Source organism: Perognathus longimembris, chromosome 9, assembly GCF_023159225.1.
Source record: "Perognathus longimembris pacificus isolate PPM17 chromosome 9, ASM2315922v1, whole genome shotgun sequence".
In the NCBI taxonomy this organism is placed as follows: domain Eukaryota; kingdom Metazoa; phylum Chordata; class Mammalia; order Rodentia; family Heteromyidae; genus Perognathus; species Perognathus longimembris.
In genome coordinates, this window is record NC_063169.1 from 18134118 (window position 1) to 18154856 (window position 20739).

The window sequence follows — 20739 nt, forward strand, 5'->3', positions numbered from 1 at the left end:
TGGGCCTTGAACTCAGAGCTTGAGCACTGTCCTTGGCTTCTTTTTGCTCAAGGCTAGCACTCTACCACTTGAGCCACAGCACCACTTCTGGCCTTTTCTATATATGTGGTTCTGAGGAATAGAACCCAGGGCTTCCTGTATACGAGGCAAGCACTCTTGCCACTAGGCCATATTCCCAGCCCCTCTCCAGCTTTCTTATGATTCATATTTGCTTAGGATATCTCTCTTCATTTTCTTTCTCTATCTTTTTTTGTCTTTGTTTTACATAGAGTATGCGTTACTTATACTGAATCCAAAAACTCTTTTAATTGATGCATTTGTATCTACTTACACTTGTAATTATGATTTTATAACGGCTTACTTTAACTTTTTTTTTTTTTTTTGCCAGTCCTGGACCTTGGACTCAGGGCCTGAGCACTGTCCCTGGCTTCTTCTTGCTCAAGGCTAGCACTCTGCCACTTGAGCCACAGCGCCACTTCTGGCCATTTTCTATATATGTAGTGCTGGGGAATCGAACCCAAGGCTTCATGTATACGAGGCAAGAACTCTTGCCACTAGGCCATATTCCCAGCCCTTACTTTAACTTTTAATATTTTTGTTTTGTTAACTTCTTGCTTTCTTGTTTTGTTTTGTTTTGCCAGTCCTGGGGCTTGAACTCAGGGCCTGAGCACTGTCCGTGGGTTGTTTTTTTTTGCTCAAGGCTAGCACTCTATGAATTGAGCCACAGCACTGCTTCTTGCTTTTTAAATACATGTGGTGCTGAGGAATTGAACCCAGGGCTTCATGTATACAACGGGAGCACTCTACCCCTAAGCCATATTCCCAGCCCCAAACTTCTTGCTTTCTAACGGATAATTTTTTTTTTTGTCATTTAAAACAACTTCCAGGGGCTGGGAATATGGCCTAGTGATAAAGTGCTCGCCTTTACATGAAGCCCTGGGTTTGATTCCTCAGCACCACATATATAGACAACAGCCGGAAGTGGTGCTGTGGCTCAAGAGGTGGATTGCTAGCCTTGCTCAAAAAGAAGCCAGGGACAGTGCTCAGGCCGAGTCCACACTCCAGGACTGGCAACAAAAACAAAACAAATAAACAAAAATAAAACAACTTCCACTTTTATTTTTATGTTGATTGCTCTTAGTACCCACCTTCCTTCCCTCCCTTCCTCCCTCCCTTCCTCTTTCCCTCCTTCCCTCCCTCCCTTTCTTCCTTCCTTCCTCCCACATACCTACCCACCCACCCACCTACCTACTTGCAGTACTGATGTTTTGAACTTGTGCTTATGAAGCAGATGCTTCAGCCACTCTGCCTTTTTGCATTGATTATTTTTGGGATAAGATCTTACTTTATGCTGTGGCCAGCTGGACTGCAACCTCTAATTAATCACCAAAAAGCCAGGAGTAGAACTATGGCCTAAGTGGCCGAGTGAAAAAGTTCAGGGAGCTATGCTGGTGGCTCATGCCTGTAATCCTAGCTACTCAGGCAGAAATCTGAGGATCGTGGTTCAAAGCCAGCTTGGGCAGGAAAGTCTATGAGACTCATCTCCAATAACCACCTGAAGACTGGAAGTGGAACAGTGGCTCTAGCCTTGAGGAGAAAAACCCCGAAACACTCAGAGACAGGACCCAGGATCTGAGTTCAAGCCCACAAGCAAAAACAAAAAACCTCAGGCACAGCAGTCAAGCCTTGCAAAGCCTCATATTGGGGCATGTGCATGCGCATGCGTGTGTGTGCTCACACGCATGCATGCTCACACGCATGCATACATACACACACACACACACACACCAAACTTAATATTCTTGAGTTTAAGTATACTGTGTCTTACTTTGAGTGTTTATGTATCCTCTCTGGTTATTTATGAACTTTTATTTTAATCTGAGTCCTCCATCTCTGGAAAATTTAATGATCAGTTTTCCTTAAATATATTTCCTTTTATTTTGTGCTGGTTCACATTCCTCTCTTCTTTCCTGTTCCCTGCTGTCTGGATCTCAGAACGCTTGCTTTTATTTCTCTCACCTCTGTTCTATTTTTACATCCATCATCATATTTATCTCATCTATTGTGTTCTTTATTTTAGCTTTTTTGTTCATGTTGCTCTTAATTCATGTTACTAATCTTTCTGTTCATGTCTTGGTTTGTGAGTGACTGCCTCATATTGTACATATTCAATAGGTTACCTTTCTCTTGTAGTTGTACTTCTCTGGTGAAAGTTCCTTTTCTTAGGATTTCTTGTTCCTTGTTTGGGAATTTATACAGGGAAAGGGCTAAAGCCTGTGCTATAGTTTGTGTGTCTGGAGGAAGTTTAGGAAGGGGAAGAGGCGAGTTGGAGATATTCCCCAGACATTGTGACCCAATCTTTGAGGTTGTCGTGATTCCTCCAAATGGCATTCACGACTCTGGGGGTTACCTTTAGGCTCCTATAAAGGGGCAGCTTTGGGAGAAGGTGGCTGGTTGTGTTGTCCTAGACCAGTTGGCAGGCCGTTCCCCTAGGACGTTCCACTTCCAACTCCTGACTGCTGTAGCCTATGGGTTGGGAGCCAGTGAGGAAGAGGAGCTGGCATTGTCCCCGGACAGTGCTAGGCTAAGATGACACATTCTCCGCTTGGTAAGTGCTGTGAGGGGGTCCCTTGGGAGCAGCAGGGAGCACTCACTGAATTTCCAGTGTCTTTGGGAGAATCGGGGCGGACACAAGATGTTTGGGAACAGATGGGGGTCTTGAAGCCTAGGAACTGGTCTGCAAGGCATAAATCTGAAAAGAGAAGCAGGGGGAAGAATATGCAGGGTTGCTAAGCCAGCAATAGAGGGAAAGCCACAAATGCAGACATGGCTGGAATCATCTACATGCCTCAGATCAGAGTTAGAAGATGATTGCTAAGCCTGGTGTTGGCAGGCAGCACCGGGAGGTGTGTGTCACTGAGGGACTTAAATTGAAGGGAGCTCCTTTCCCTTTGACGGGATAACTTTTCTTACCCAAGACAGCATTGGGCAAGTAGAGCCCAAAACATGAACTGTCAGCTAGAGGAGTATCTGCTTTCAAGATGACACATAATCTCCCCCTCCTGGTGGTACTCCTGTGTGCTGTGGCTGCAGCAGCTGGCTCTTCTCTCCTTCCCTTACTTTCTTTCAAATCAAATGCTCACCACTTCATACTTGTGTTTACCTAAAGCCTAACCATTGTATCGGCTGTATCAAAGAGTGGGGCAGTGGGACACATGATTCCTGTGAAGACTAAGTTTATGGTGGAGGTCTTTAGGAGGGTGTGCTTACCCCCTCTAAACCTATTCTATCTACCCACTCTATCGGTCTATATCTATCTATCTGTCTATCTATCTATCTATCTATCTATCTATCTATCTATCTATCTATCTATCTATCTGTCTATTATCTGGGACTTACCGTGTGTGTGTGTGTGTGTGTGTGTGTGTGTGTGTGTGTGTGTGTGTGTGTACGGAGGCTTGAACTCAGGGCCTGGATGCTGTTCCTTAGCTTTTTCACTTAAGGCTGGCATTTTACCACTTGAGCCATATCTTCACTTCCAGCCCTTTTTAGTGATTATTTGGAGATAAGAGTCTCAAGAACTTTTCTGCACAGGCTGGCTTCAAACTTTGATCCTTCAATCTCATCCTCCTGACTGGCTAGGATTATACGCATGAGCCACCAGCGCCCAGCTGGAGCCTGCATTTTTTAAAGCAGCACTGTAGCAGAGCCTGTTGTAACACTTCATTATACTGCATATTAATTTCTGGACTGCCCTTTTGCAGTGTAGTGGCATTGAGCATTAATCAGGTGTAACGCTGGATTTCAAAGGAGTTCTTTGTTTAGTAGCCTAGTTGGTACAAGCTTCCTTATGGTCTGTCTTCACGTTTTATATTTTTGGATAATTTTTAGATTATAGCTAGACTGACTTCTATTAGGATCAGTTTTAACCTCTCCTATTTCTCCCTAACCCCATGCTCATGCCAGGATTTATGGGAGTAAACATAAACTGATACTTTAATATGGGCTAAACTGTTTTTGTTGTTAGAGTAGCCATTTATTTTCTTAATGAGTTTATATGCCAAGGTCATTTTTCTTGAATAGTACACACACTATCACACCTAAGATTCTAATGTTTGTTTGTGTGAATCTGTGAAATTTAAATTATAACATTGTTTTCTCTTTTAAAAAAAATACCCTGTTTAGAACTATTTTGGTGGAAAACTATCTGCTCAAGGGAAAATGCCTTGGATTGAATATAATAATGAAAAAGTTTCTGGCACAGAATTCATAATTGACTTTCTGGAAGAGAAACTTGGAGTGAATTTAAACAAAAACCTTGGCCCGCATGAAAGAGCCGTGTCCCGAGCAGTGACGAAGCTGGTGGAGGAACACTTTTACTGGTGAGTCCCCTGGGGCCTGTCCCCTGAACGAGGGAGGGAGCCCACATTCAGTTCCAGCTTTCCCTCTTTCTTCCTCATCTTCTCTGTTTTCTCTTAATGACTTGGGGTGGGAAAACTGACTGACTGCTGGTCATAGAGATAGCTGTTCTTTCTGGATGTCTTGAGAGGTCGACAGACATTTCCTGCAGAGAACCAACTAGGAAATTGTGTAGGCTTTGTGGGCCATCTGCCTCTGTTGCCACTGCTCAACGCTGCCATTTTAGTACTAAAGCAGCCGTGAAATACAAGCTGGTGACTAAGCCTGATTATGCATGGTTCAACTAGATTATGGTCATTGAAACATACATTCCATTTTATACAACATAGTCTACTTTTGATTATTTTCCAACATTTTAAAAATGGAAAAGCTTCACAGTTTTTGCAGGGAAGCTTTCTGAGCTTTTGATCTAGACTGGGACTTTCCTAGGGCAAGGAGATATTTCAGTTGCCTGAGATCAGGGTTCTTCACCAATAGGCAGGACTGACTTAAAGCACTATCCCATCAAATATCTAAGGGAAGGGACAGAAGACTAAGTCAAGATTGACTGCCTAGGTGAAATCAGTTACACAACCTTTGTGATGTTGTTGTCAGTGTTCCTTAAACAACCACCATGTGAAGTGGACAGCATGTGGTTTTTGTAGTTCCTGTGCCGTGGTTGTTCAACATTGATCTTGGAGTCCTCCAGCATTGCTACCCGCCATGTGCCCTTAATCCACCGAACTAGGAGCAACACAATAATGGAGACTGGACCGTGGAAGTGAGCTTTAGGGGTACCAGGAGTCCTGTAGCATTCCTCCAGCTTCACATCCCAAGTTTCCATTAACCAAAGCTTTTATTGCTCTTGTGCAAGGGAGTAAAGCACAAACTTACAGGTGATTTTTTTTGTATACAAGTGGTAGATGAACATCTTATTCTGGGAAGGAGAGCTAAACAGTAAACAGCTTACAATTTGCACCAACCTAAATCTACCCTCAAACTCTAACAGTTTAGGGTGGAGTTAGCCCACACCCAGGATAGAAGCCAAGACTAACGGACCTTTCCAGGAAACTCTCATCAGTCTAAGAGTGTAAGTTGGGAGAAGGCCTTACAAACTCCCAGTCCTTTCAGGGTCTTACAACTTGGATTTCCAGGCTCTCACACTCCAATGTGAAACAGTGTGATTGTGGTGATGACTTGCCAGTTCTGCTTGTCATGGTCTTGAGCTAGATGCCAGGCCATAGCGATTCAGGTGGTCAAGATCTTCTTGATTTGCAAACTCACTTCTCTTGCGTTCATCCATTTTCTGGCACATCTGCCCCTTTCTCAACCAATTCCCATAATTAGGAGAAAAGTTTCTCTCTGATTTTAATTCATTTGATTTTTGTCCCAAAGGTTTAATGAAGAATTGTTAAGCCCATGCTTTGTGGCATTAGTGAATACTTCTAGGCCAGATTGTTATATAGTAAATTATTCGAGAAGCCACATATTGAAAGATCAAATCTTGGAGTCTTTATTAGAGCATTAGCAGTCTGCAGGCAGTCAGTTGTTACAAAGGCCTGCAGCCCACAAATACCCTTAACACTGTTCGGAAACAGGCTAGAGAGGAAAGATAGAACAAAACCCAGCCAACAAACTAATTCAGCCCGAATGGAGTGCTGAAGTGGAATGCCACTTGGTGACCGGAGATGAGCCAGGAGACGGGACACGGGTCGGGAAGACAGAGACATATGGCATGGCATAATTTTGCCTGAGCTGGCCTGACCCTAAGTAGGCAGGGTCATACGAAGCTCCCAGTCCCAGGCATTTGGCTGACTGGTTCAGTAACCTATCAGCCTTTGTCCACCCATGTCTCTAGGGATTCAGGAGCACCCATCACCAGGGGGTGGGACTTCCCTTCCTCCAGGACTTCAGGCACGCCCATGAACATAAGATACCAGACAGGACAACTCACCATGTGGCCAATGATGGTGCTGACCAAATTTGACCTTCATACTACAAGATACCGTGCAGTATCTTCCTGACTACTTCCTTCCTACTGGGAGATACCCTCTGCATGATATGAATTGTCATGAAGAAGGTTGTTCTTCATCCTCTCCCTTTTTCATCCATCTGCTTTCTTTCTAGATGGAAAACTTCCTCTTCCTATCTCTGATGTTTTAAGTCATTGCCTATTTTTTTTTTGTCCCTACCTTTGGCTCTCTACTGTCCCTCTCTACTCACTGCAGAGGTGAAGGAGGGCTGAGGCAGGAAGGGTCTAGGATGAGGGTGAAGATGTACAGGTCAGTGTGCAGACCAGACTGTGGTGGAAGGAACTTGGGTGTTTTCCATATAAGGCCGAGGGAGAGCTCCCAATCTGCTCTGAGTTCAGGAGTCACCATGGCTCTGTATGACTTAATTGGCTTCTGGGAAAAAGCTTGTGGGATTGAGGCCATCTCAACTGATGGCCAACTTCTAGATCTAGCTCTGCAGTAATGCAGAGGAAGGAAGAGCTTACGTAAGGCCACTTTGATTCTCATGCCTTCTTTTGATAAGGGTCACCAAACCACATATCATTTGATAAGTGGGTCCATTAATGTGGAGAGTTAGCACAGTCAGGTACCTGAAAGCTGAAAATCCTATTTTTTTAAAATTAGCAATTTGGTCACAACTTGCTGCTTATTGTCTCAAAAAATACATACTATGTGCTGGGCGCTGGTGGCTCATGCCTGTAATCCTAGCTACTCAAGAGGCTGAGATCTGAGGATCTTGGTTCAAAGCTGTTGGAAAAATGAAAGACACTGCAAAAGGAAGAGGCTGGACTTGATCCTCAATAGGCAAGGACTGTTTGTTGAGGAACAGTGAGGGGGAACAGACCTTCCTATGGGATTGGAGGTAGTGTGGGGAGCTGGATTTGGGGGTTGGCTTATATAGGGTTTAACAAGGAAGCAAAAAATAGAAAACTGGGTTATGTTCTCTTAGGGGCCCAGGGCAATGTCCTTAGCCACACCCACAGTGGAATGCTCCACCTGGGGTGAGGGGCTCTTGTCCCCTGGAGACCTTGGTGTCCTTTGGCCAGGCCCAGATTGGAATAACCTGCCTGTGGACAGGCATGTGCTCTAGTCTGTTGTCTTGCTTGACCTTAGTTAGTTAGCTAGTTTGTTTTTGCCAGTCCTGGGGCTTTGACTCAGGGCCTGAGCACTGTCCCTGGCTTCTTTTTGCTCAAAGTTAGCACTCTACCACTTGAGCCATAGCACTACTTCTGGCTTTTTCTATATATGTGGTGCTGAGGAATCAAGCCCAGGGCTTCATGTATGTGAGGCAAGCACTCTACCACGAGGCTATATTCTCAGCCCTTGCTTGACCTTAGGAATTAATCCTTCATATTCCATGTTTAGATATGTAGAACGAATGGGCCTAGAAGGGAGAGGCAAGTCCTTCATATAGGATCTTTGGATACATAAAAAAAAATGGGTTGCCTTTGGCCGGAACCGCCATCTTTCAGTAATTTGCCAAAATGATGAACACAAAGGGAAATTGGAGAGGTACCTGATATCTGTTCTCTAGGCCCTTCAGGAAACACAGAGTTGTTCCTTTGGCCACATACATGAGAATCTACAAGAAGGGTGATATGGTAGACATCAAGGGAATGGGTACTGTTCAAAAAGGAATGCCCACAAATGTTACCATGGCAAAACTGGAAGGTCTACAATGTTACCCAGCATGCTGTTGGCATTGTTGTGAACAAGCAAGTTAAGGGCAAGATTCTTGCCAAGAGGATTAATGTGCATATTGAGCATATTAAGCACTCTAAGAGCCAAGATAGCTTCCTGAAATGAGTGAAGAAAAATGACCAGAAAAAGAAGGAAGCCAAAGAGAAAGGAACGTGGGTTCAACTGAAGCGCCAGCCTGCTCCAGAGAAGCACACTTTGTGAGAACCAATGGAAAGGAGCCTGAACTATTGGAACCTATTCCCTATGAATTCATGGCCTAAGAGATGTAAAAAAAATAAAAGATCTCTGGACTATAAAAAAAAAATGGGTTGAGGTGGGAGCAACATGGAGTTATGAGAACAAAGCAGATTCCTATTAAAAGCCAGTCTTGGCAGGAAAGTCTGAGAGACTCTTATCTTCAATTAACCACCAGAAAACTGGAAGTGGTGCTGTGGCTCAAGTGGTAGAGGGCTAGGCTTGAGCTGAAGAGCTCAGGGACAGCACCCAGGCTCAGAGTTCAAGCCCTACAACTGATTAAAAAAAACCATATTGTGGTTATAAAATTTCTGATTCAGCAAAATTCCCATTTCCCACATGGCACTGCCTTTTGTTATGAATGTATGTGTTGTGTTACATGATTTTATTGCCTTGTAGAAGTTCATCGACTACACACTCCCATCTCTTTCCGCACCAACTATAAGGGATGGCAGGCTGAGGGAGAAACAATTCATGGGTGGTACTTTGACAGAGAAAGGTCTTCATTTTATGTATCAGAAGCTTCCAAGTTCTTGATTTGTGTTATATATATGTATATATGTATATTCCTCTAAGGATAATTTTATTTCCTGAATTCCCTTTTTAATTAGATCCTTTTATCTGAGATTAGCTTTGATTATCTTCTTTTAAAGGTAGAGGAAGGGTCTGAATCAAGAAGCAAATATCTGACTTTCAAACGGTATTTCTAATTCCTCAAATTCCCTTTTCTTCCTATAGTAAGAAGGTAAACAAACCTTTGTCTGTTCCTTAAGATTCCTCAGCCCTTGGGCAGAGCTTTGCTTTGGGAAGATCCTGAAGAGTCCTTCCTAAGAGCTCTAAGAACCAAGCAGAGAATTCCTGAACACTCTTTTACTTTCCCTTCTGGTCTCAGAGATCACACACAAAATGTCTACCTGTGGAAGCCAGTCCCAGCGTAGATAACTACCTCAATATGCGGGGGAATACCAGACTTTTCTGTAAGACCTTCTTGCATTCTGACAATCATTGAAGTCCTAGGTTGTACCTGTACACACAGAGGTAAAAAATATTCAATCAACCCATTGAATTTATTGTTCAAATAACTTGGGTTTTAGAATTTTTATTATGTGATTATTATGCAACATTGCATAACTTTGGATCTCAAATAAGCACACAGATATGAAGTGGTTTTCACTGCATTTGAAATCAATGCGATGTGTTCTAAAACATTGTAAAAGCTATCACTGAAGATGAGTAGGACTGCTTTTTCTTATCACTGCTGATGTGGAGAAGCTTGTATAAAGGGATCCCTAATAGACTGGAACGAAATTCATTTTTGGTAACTGTACAGTTTGGTAACTGTGACATTCTGCCCCCTTGTGGACAACAATAATGTACTACTTTCATAAAGTATGCTGTGTGTCAAAGGTTAGGTTACTTAGTCATATAATATTTTAGCCCAGGGCTGGGGATATAGCCTAGTGGCAAGAGTGCCTGCCTCATATACACGAGGCCCTAGGTTCGATTCCCCAGCACCACATATACAGAAAACGGCCAGAAGCGGCGCTGTGGCTCAAGTGGCAGAGTGCTAGCCTTGAGCGGGAAGAAGCCAGGGACAGTTCTCAGGCCCTGAGTCCAAGGCCCAGGACTGGCCAAAAAAAAAAAAAAAAAAAAAAAAAAAATATATATATATATATATATATATATATATTTTAGCCCATAAGACCATAGGCATTAGGACAGTGAAGTCCAACTTCCTCTAAGTTGTCCATAATTTAAGTGCTTTTAGCCTGGCCTTTTTTTTAAACTGGGGATTGAAACCTAAGTCCTGCATTTGCTAATCAAGCACTCCACTACTGAGCTCTATGCTCAGTCCATGCTTGGCTTGGTTTTTATGTAGTTTCAATAACTGAAGGGGGTGAGATTCTTTCATAAGATGACTGAAAAGATAGGACATAAGCTGAGTGCTGGTGGCTCATGCCTATAAACCTCCTACCCAGGAAGTTGAAATCTGAAGATCCTAGTTTGTAGCTGACATGGGAAGGGTAAGAGTCCATTAGACTCGTATCTCCAGTTAATCACCAAAACTCTGGAAGTAGAGTTGAGGCTCAAGTGGTAGACGCTAGCCTTGAACCAAAAAGCTAAGAGATAGCACCTAGACCCTGAGTTAAAATCTCAGTACTGGGGCATATGGGCATGCATGTGTGTACTTGCAAACACACACAATTAAAAATAAATAAATAAATGAAAGCAAGCCAGGATATACACCCCAATTCAAACTCAATGGATATGTGCTGTTTTTCTTTCTTCCCTATCCAGTTTTAGAAGTAATGAGCCCCCTGTTTGGAAAGGCTCCTTTTGTGAAACTTGGTGAAATTAAAGAGAAAAGCTCCCATAAACCCCTACATCAGTACCTACATCAGGACTACCAGTAAAGGTAGTCCTGTGTGAGAAAGGCATTGTCTTGAGTGGGGAGAATCAGTAATTTGCCATGGTTGGCAGTTTTCTACATATAATACTTGTTTCTATCATGGGCCTGGCATCATATTAGGTTTTAATAAGAGATAGCATTAAGACTGAGAGTGTAGCTCAAGTGGTAATGCAATTGCTTAAGAAGCACAAGGCTCTTAGTTCAGTCGCCAATAATGTCAAAACCAAAACTAAGTACTCTAAGAGATATCTTCATTAAAACACCAGGCATCAGCATTTCTTTGTCTGCCTTCTTTTTTTTTTTTTTTTTGGCCAGTCCTGGGCCTTGGACTCAGGGCCTGAGCACTGTCCCTGGCTTCTTTTTGCTCAAGGCTAGCACTCTGCCACTTGAGCCACAGTGCCGCTTCTGGCCGTTTTCTGTATATGTGGTGCTGGGGAATCGAACCTAGGGCCTCGTGTATCCGAGGCAGGCACTCTTGCCACTAGGCTATATCCCCAGCCCCTTGTCTGCCTTCTTGATCATTTAAAAAGCTTGAGTAGATTTTACACTTCTGGTCTATGATAATTTTTTTTTCAAAAAAAAAATCTTTGATCTCATTTTTGAAGAAGAGGCCAGATACATTAGTTGCAATAGGGAAAATGAGTATCTCAGATTCCTGAAATAGACTCTCAGATGATAAATACTTTAATTGACTTGCCTAGTACACTTTCTAAATTGGCCCTTTTCACCCGCTCTGGTTAATAATTCATGGTTCTCAGTGCAGCCAGCTTCCTCCCAGGGGAGAGGGAGGAGCCAGGAATTCCCCAAGAGAAGAGTGGCAGTCCCTTCTTCAATCTCCTTAGCCACTTCTTTCTCCATTTTTCTACTTCAACTATGTATCATCTCTTAGAAACACTACTTAGCCTGTTGGCTCACAGAAAAGCCTTTTCTGTCCATTCCATCGATAATTCATTCTCTAGCAAATGAAATGAATGGCTATCCATGACCAGACATCATGTCTCTGCCTTCAAATGACTCACAGGCCGACGGAGATGTCAAGCCTTTGTGATGATCATTTCTGAGCAGAGTTTAAGGAAGCCAGAGAAGCATCAAGTACTTGCTGGAGAAATGAGAGAAAGCTCTGCAGATGAGGTGGTGTCATGATGGTCGAGGGACATGTGGAGTGGCTGATAAAGTGATAAAGAAAGTCTAGAAAGAGTGTAAAGCTCTGGGTTTAAGCCTGGGTACTGGCCCCCAAAATAAAAGATGGTGTATTTGAATATGCAAAGAGATGATTGTTGGCTTGGGTGGGAGTGGTTTCAGTGGTGTGATTATTCTTGGTTGTAATGATGTGGAAGCATGCGCAGGATGACAGTTGCCATCTGTTGTAGCTGACTTAAGAATCCATGATGCAGCCATTTGATGCACAGTGCACTGTGTTTGATCCCTAAAAATCCTGCCTAGCCTTCATTTGGCTTTACACTGAGCCATTATCCTGTGTGCAGGAAGTGAAAGAAGAAAAGAAATGGAAGAGCAGAGCAGGGAAGAGGAGAAAGGAAGACCATGCTATGAAGTTACTTTTAGCTGAAAAATTCTGAATGACCCCAGTTTTCCTCCTTCTGTGCTTTTGTTCAAGCTGCTGCTGCAGCTAGAGACCCTCACAGTTTTGCACTGGTGGAGTGTCCTCATTGCGGGTCCATGGCACCCAGAACAGCTGACTTTCTCACTACCTTCTGCACTCCACACATTGCTCACTATGTCCTTGCCTTCTGCACATGCTCACATTTCCCCATGCTCTATGGAGGAAACAGAAGTCATCATGCAGGAACTCTAAACCTGTATCTCTTCATTCCTTGCCATGTCTTTTCATCCTCCATCACAGAAAAAGAGATGTTCCCACTTCCAGTCCAAGCCCCTGGGCTGGGAATATAGCCTAGTGGCAAGAGCGCTTGCCTCATATATGCATGAAGCCCTGGGTTCAATTCCTCAGCACCACATACATAGAAAAGGACAGAAGTGGCACTGAGGCTCCAGTGTTAGAGTGCTAGCCTTGAGCAAAAAGAAGCCAGGGACAGTGCTCAGGCTCTGAGTCCAAGCCCCAGGACTGGCCAAAAAACCCAAAAACAAAAACAAAAACAAAATCAGTCCAAGCCCCTTTCTTATCTTCTGATAACTTCATAACTTCTCCTTCTGTATAGTATTTGAACAACCACAAATATGCCCCCTTTTACAAATTCTCCATCTAGAGTTTAAGCCTGTCTCCTGTCATTTAAGAGTTTGGTGGGATCTTCACATGCAACTGGCTAGTTCATCTTTCCTTGCCCAGATTTGTTTCTATAACACCTAGTGGAACTGTCCTCTGAAATTGTTAGACTAGGGGACATAACTGTTTCTTGAGTGGAGGGTAGACTCTTATTCTTTTACCTCAGCATTTCTCCCACACAGTTCTTATTTAGCATCACTTTTCTTATTGCCTTTGTTAGTATACTGGTTCATATCTGGCCACATTGCCACAAATCTGAACATGTTTCTTGTCTGCTTGAATGCTGTAATAGATAATCTCTGTGTTTGAACAGAAGTGATTTAACCAGGCTTCCGGCCCATCATGATCTGATCTTTGTCGTGGGTCATCTCATCTCTTTGAAGTTTCTTTGCATGCACCTGTTTTCCCCACTCATACTTTTTGGAAGTTTTTTTTCAGGCCACAAGCAGCCAGAGTTCTGCATGTACCATCTTCCTGATGCCCGGTGGACTTCTGTTTCTCCTTCAATGATGTTCCTTTTTCAATGATAAAACTTGTGTGATCAGCCAGATGAGATTTTATTTTCATCATTTCAACCTGTCAGTTTGGAGACCACATGTTCCCTACTTTTACATGTTGGATGCTTCTTAAATGTTATTATTACATGGCTATGCCCTGTTCGGTGTAATTTCGTTTTATCCTCAGACTGTTGACTTCCCAAATTATCAACAGTATGTATCCATTTTGTTGTAAATTTAAATCTAGAACAACTAGAATCTATGTACTGAATTATTCTATTAAAATTTGAAAATAGCCACTCTAAATATTGCAGGTGTGAAAAAAAGAACAAGTAGAAAAGTAGTTTTCATGTTTACTTGGAACTTACCAGAATGAATGTGATATTTTATATAAAAAGATTCAAAATGCTCCAAAAGAGGTAACAAACAACCCCAAACATTCTGAATATACACACTAATCACCTTTACAATGTCTTCCACTGCCGCCCCCCACAGCAAATTGATTTCTTTCTTTCTTTTTTTTTTGGCCAGTCCTGGGGCTTGGACTCAGGGCCTGAGCACTGTCCCTGGCTTCTTTTTGCTCAAGGCTAGCACTCTGCCACTTGAGCCACAGCGCCACTTCTGGCCATTTTCTGTATATGTGGTGCTGGGGAATCGAACCCAGGGCCTCATGTATATGAGGCAGGCACTCTTGCCACTAGGCCATATCCCCAGCCCGCAAATTGATTTCTTGACTGTGCATACTTTATTTATTTTTTGCATTCTTTATCCTGAGAGACTTACACTAAGCTAGGTGTGGTGGTTCATACCTGTAATCCCAAAATTTGGGAAGTTGTGGCTGGGTGATTATGAGTTCCAGGTCATCCTGAGATACAAAGAGAAAAAAGAAAAGAGAAGAAGAGATCTACACTAACAAGATCTGTGGATATTCTTTTAAACAGTTAATGAAGAAGAGTTATATATGACTGAAGGATAGCTAGTATATTAAAATTGGTTATAGGGATTTTCAGTAAAAATTAGGAATGTTAACAAATTTTTAGAGAAACATATCTTTCTTAGTTTCCTTTCTTCCTGAGGAAAGAATCTAAATGGACTGAACTACATAAAATTATAAACATTAAAGCCCCATTTTTTTTGCCGGTTCTGGGACTTGAACTCAGGGCCTGGGCACTGTCCCTGAGCTTCTTTTCTCAAGGCCACCACTCTACCACTTGAGCCACAGCACGTCTTCTAGCTTTTTCTGTGTATGTGGTGCTGAGGAATTGAACCCAGGGCTTCATGCATACAAGGCAAGCACTCTACCACTAAGTCACATTCCCAGCCCTCCATCCCTTTATTAAAGGTGGAAAATAGCATTTCATTGTTGTTTCAATTTATTTTAGTTTTTGAGCCAGTAGTGGTGATTGAAGTCAGGATCTGGGCATTGTCTGTAGCTTTTTCACTCAAGACTGGCTCTCTACCACTTGAGTCACAGCTTCATTTCCAGATTTTTTGTGATTAATTGGAAATAAAGGTCTTATGGGCTTTCCTGCCTGAGTTGGCTTTGAACTGGGATCCTCATAAGCTAAGGTTTACAAGTATAAGCAGCCAGCACCTGGCTTTGTTGTTCATCAACACTATTATCCATAAAGACATTATTACATTTGCACAGGTTTGGAAAGAAAAATCAGCAAAAGTGTGAGAATTGAGCCCCCAGGTTCATAGACAGCAAGTAGCTGTTTAACTGTCCATGTGTGTTTCATTGGAGCTCTTGGACGGAGGAGTTTGCCTAAAGCACCACCAAGATTAAAAAGTAAATCAGCCATGATCCTGAGCTGTTTGAATTCCCTCTCGAATACAACCTGAGGTAGAGAGTTGATTTTTAGGAGAGCAAATCATTTGCATAAAATTTATAGTCTACAGAATAGCCATGGGCAGATGTATTATCTACTTAATTCTCTGCCAAGGAGATAGAAAGGTTTTGTAAAAACAAACAAACCAAAAAAAAACTACCTCATATCAAGAAGTATAAAATACATACACAGAGTATAAAACAGGAATATACAGCTTAAATCAGCACAGAGCACATACCTGTGGAACCATTATTATACTCAAGAAGAGACTGTGACAGGCATTACAGTACATGCCTATAATAAATGCCTGTAACTTGGGGGTGGGGGTGGGGAGGAGGCAGTAGCATCATAATTTCCAGGCCAGCCTAGGCTACAGAGCAAGACTCTGTCTCACAAGATGTGAAGGGGATGATTCTAGTACCCACATTGCTGCTGCCTGCGGCCATGTGTCCCAGGAGTCCTTGTATTCACCATCCTGATTCTGCCTTGAACCTTTGAAATGAGAGTCTCCTTGCTTTCTTGGGGATTGCATACATGCAAGTCAAGCCTGGCCCTGAGAGGTTGGAGAGGGGGAAAGGAGGGTGCCAGGAGAGGTCTGGTAGAACCGGAACATATGGCATTGTTATCTGGATTTTAGAAATCAGTTCTCTCAAGGGCCAGGCATTTAGGCATCGATTAGAGCCTGTTCTGATATCTCTCTCTCCACAGACTAAAACCTGCAATTGTTCAGTTTCTCCAGGGTGCACCCAGCTCCCAGCAACCCCCTCATCAGCAATTGTGCAGCCATATCTGATGCCCAGTAGTAACTTGTTTCTGCACCGTTCCAGGACATTAGCTTACTGCCAGTGGGTGGACAATCTCAATGAGACCCGGAAGATGCTCTCTCTTAGTGGTGGTGGTCCCTTCAGTAACCTGCTGCGGTGGGTCGTGTGCCACATAACCAAAGGAATTGTGAAGCGCGAGATGCACGGCCACGGTATTGGCCGCTTCTCAGAGGAAGAGATTTACAGGCTGATGGAGAAGGACATGCGGTCCCTAGCCGGGCTTTTGGGTAACGTACCACACCTTCTATTCTGTATTTTATATCCTTACGTTTTGCATGTTTAGGAAACCACTGCTGATTTGCTGCCTTCACTTGGTTGCTTTCTTTGCTTCTACATGTAGGCTACAGTTCCATAAGTTAACACTACTTTTAAAATTTCAGGAGTATGTTCTGTTTGATCGCTGTTATTTGACTGTTTGTAGTGTGGAGAGACCCTGGGTAAAGAGTATGGGGCAGACATAGACCTCACTACCTAATTGTAAATGATGCTGATGTTTCTGTATGCACTGAGAGAAAAGGGCAATTTGGAGCAAAAGCATTCTATTTATAAACATATCAGGTGAAAAGGCTGATGGTGACATATCTGCTCAGAAGACTTGATGCTATATCCATTTGATATCAAGTACAGTTTAAGAGATGTGACAGTGCAGGTCTTCATGTGGAACATTTGTCATTGGTTGGTCCCTTTCATTTGTTTGTATCCTCAGTCCTCTTTTTTCACTAGCATGTTTTAACCCTAGTTTTGCACATATTGCAATGATGGGCTTGTCTGTGTCTGGGAATCCCCTCAGAAAGACATGGAGCAGTGTACCACCGTGGGCTGGTGAGGATGGTTGTACTCTTACTCATCTGGCTGCTTGCAGGTGGGTTGGGCTGCTCTGGTTCTGCACTAGGCAGGACTGGATTCTTGGTTATGGCAATTCAAAAACAGACCACATGGATTCAAGAAAAAGACCACATGGATTCAAGACTTTGTGAGCATGAAACACTGTTTTGCAGTGGTGGATGACTAATAAACAGGAAGCCTAGTCCTCCATGTGAATAGCCTTGCTCAGTTGGTTTGCAGAAGGTGGGATTTTTTTTCCCACTGGTGATTAATTTCCAGATCTACCCTCGCCCCCATGCTGGAGTCTGTTAGGCATGTCACCTCCATTAGGCTGCTGGATGGAAGGTGGAATTTGTTTTTTTGAACTCTCCCTATGTTTGGGAGCTGAAGGCAATTGGGTGGACCTGCCTTTTGCAGTGACCTCTCTGAAGGCTCCTGACCACTCTACACTTCAGACAGTGTTACCGTTGATGTAGATTTCCTGAGCTGTGTAAGTGACACTGTGTTCTTTCTTCACAAGGAGGCTTGCTTCCCAGCCTTAGGTCGACAGGCACAAGTAGTTGAGCGGAAAAGATCTCTTTTAAGAGATGACTTCTGAAACAGCCCAGTGATAAATGGGATTTGTAAATGGAAGCAAGAAAGACTGATTTCCAGCAAGCTTCAGTTGACTAATAAAAAATTTAATATACTTTCTCTTTTGGCCAGTGTGAAGTGTTTTATTGAGTTAGAAAATAGCTCAGGGTGTCATTGTTTTCCAGAGTTTTCGTTGACATCAGGTTGGCACATTTGTGAGAACCGGATCTGTTGGCTCTTTTAATATACATCTGTGATCTTGACTATTAATATATAGTAAATGGATACAAAGTAGTGCTTTTTTTCCAATGGCACTAAAGTCAACCATTTGCTTCTTCATGTCACCTTCCTAAGTGTGTCTAATTCCAATGTAGTATATTTAGCAGGATGACTATATTTTGCTGTTGGATTCAATAAATCAATAGTGTTTTGCAAGCACACAAATATTTGATAACTTAGATATAGAAGATTAAGATACTCTCAAGGAACAATTTGATTAAGCTTTTGTGATTGGTAATGGAAAATTTCTAGTCCACCCTGAGCCAGAAATGCCATGTGGGTTCAGTACCGACAGTCTGGGAAGTTTGTTTGGAAGTACTGTGTGGATGGTGCTGAGGGAATAACCAGACTATGGCCATGCCAGGGAAGCTCGAGGAGGGGCTGTGATGGAGAGAAAGGAAAGAGAATTATTCCTCAAGAATCTCTATATGTGTCTAGACATCTTGGCCAGGTGAATGACACAGCACAGATTCCCTTACTCCCCTGGCAAACCAAGAGAAGAGAAAGCCAGTGTCTGTGAGCTCAGACCCCGAAGGAGACTGGGCACTTGTAGGCTTACACCACGGAGGGGGATGTTTTAGAGACAGCATGAGAGGTACTCTCCTTGTTTATTTGTTTTGTTTTTGTTGCCAGTCCTGGGGCATGGACTCAGGGCCTGAGCACTGAGTTTCTTTTTGCTCAAGGCTAGCACTCTACCACTTGAGCCACAGCTCCACTTCTGGCTTTTATCTGTATATGTGGTGCCATATTCCACTAGGCCATATTCCCAGCCCCTACTCTCCTTGGTAAATTGTGTCAAAGTCTTCCTTCAGTTTGGACACCTTGTCTAATGGTTCTCAAACTTCTCTTAGTCACAGCATACAATTGCATTTTTTTTGTCAGTCCTGGGGCTTGAACTCAGGACTTGAGCACTGTCCCTGGCTTCTTTTTGCTCAAGGCTAGCACTCTACAACTTGAACCACAGGGCCACTTCCAGCTTTTTCTGTTTATGTGATGCTGAGGAATCGAACCCAGGGCTTCATGTATATGAGGCAAGCATTCTACCCCTCGTCCATATTCCCAACCCTACAATTGCATTTTTGATGCTGTTGCAAAGTAGCTTTCATAAAGCTGACCAGAGATCAGAATTATTGGGACACGTTGAGGCAGGCTCCTTACTTGTGGAGGATGTAGGGACGATCTTCTTCTCTATGGATTTCTGTTCATCCCCAAGGCTCAGGGTGGAGTCATCAGCTGCTGCTGAGGGTTGTGGGGCAGTGTTTGGTGACAGTTTTAAAGAATTGATGTTTGATCCCTCTGAAGGCACATAGAAGACTAAGATCTAAAGGTTCTTTGCTTTTAAACTTTTATAAATCCTGGGTGGTAGCACAGCAGCTATCTCATGGGAAAAATGGATGAATAATTGGTAAATAGAGTTGGTTTGAGGAATGGAGAGGAAATAATAGAAAGTATGGGGAATAGAGGATGGAAAATAATAAGTGCGGGGCTCCGCTGAACACAAGTGGAGGTCAGTGACTGTTTTTTAGGGTGAATAAAGAAAAGAATGGAGGGAAGAATGCTGAGCCAATGAAGGAGGATGGGTAAGCAAATGTAGTCCTTATATCCAATGTACATTATGTGGAAAATGAACTATGTAACTTGAGTAGGGACGGGAGGAAGAAAATGGGGAAGAATGAAGGAAAGTAGATTTTGAGCAAGAAGCACTGTACCCATAACCTGATTTCTGGAATTGTAACCCCCTTTGCACAACAACAACAACAACAGCATAATAGAATCAGTGAAGGCCAGCATACCACTATCAGACAGCCAAGCATGCACACCAGGGTCTGTGGATCTGAGAGTATATTCTGAGCAGAAAATTGATGTTTGTGAATACATGTAAGGATAATAAACAATAATGGGCTTTCCAAGTGGAATCTGCAACTTCCTACCAGTGAATGCTCTTTTTAGTCTGTCTCATGCTCAGAGACCATAGAAGGACAGTACACTTGTAACAATTAGAATTCTGACAGAGGGTCATTCCTTAGCTTCAGGATTGTATGACCAAATAGACATGCATGGAACAGGCATGCATGGAACTGTGTGTTAGAGGATTTTAGTGAGAGTGAACATGTTTGGCACAGCTCTCAGTGCCCACAGCTGCCACCAGAGGGAGGTGTGGTCTTGGTGAATATTTATCAAATCACAGTGCCTGGAAAGAGTGCTGTCATGGAAAAATGCAAGATGCAATGAGGACATTTCTTAGGGGGAAATATTTGGGTAAAGTGGGTGAGATGGTTCTTCAAGACTGCTTTGAGGGGCCAGAGTTAAAGTTAAGCCAGAATTAGGCAAGCACGTGTTGGGGGAGGGTAATAGGGCTGAAACAGTGAGTTGAATAATCATGGATTAGAGAAAGAACAACACAAATAAAGGGTAGATATAGAAATAGCAATTTCCTAAGTCCATCTTCTGACATTTCTCTATTCTCCCCATTTGTAAATGATCACAATAGGATTTCCCAATATTATATGGAACATTCTAGGATATTGTTTGGATTTCAAAGCCAGATAAACTTAAAGTAGAGACTATTCTCATTTCTTTATTATTCAAGGTCCTAGCATAACACCTAATTAATTATTTTTATATAACATATAGAATTAATATTCAAAATATTCAAATGCCCTTTTAGCCTATTAGTTATTCAAAGACATGTGATCTTCCTACTTAGTTTGGATTTCAAGTCAATTTACCTCTATGGAAGAAAATTATGAATTGAGTGTTTAGAATTTTTCCCTGTAGAAGAAAAAAAAAAAAGAAAGAGGACATGGAGGTAACATTGTCCAAAAAGAAATGTACTCATTTCTTTGAATTATGTAGTTGTTACCCCTCTGTACACTACATTTATAATAACAATAAAACTTTTTTATTTTGCC

The 20739-nt window shown here is 42.6% G+C and overlaps 1 protein-coding gene across 1 annotated transcript in view; it reads left to right on the forward strand.

Moving 5' to 3' along the window:
* The window catches only part of Faxc (failed axon connections homolog, metaxin like GST domain containing), a 46837-nt gene that overhangs the window by 9322 nt on the left and 16776 nt on the right, over positions 1–20739 (forward strand). Inside the window, 2 exon segments of the mRNA XM_048353790.1 lie at positions 4186–4382; positions 16154–16377. Coding sequence (XP_048209747.1) covers positions 4186–4382; positions 16154–16377 — 421 coding nt within the window.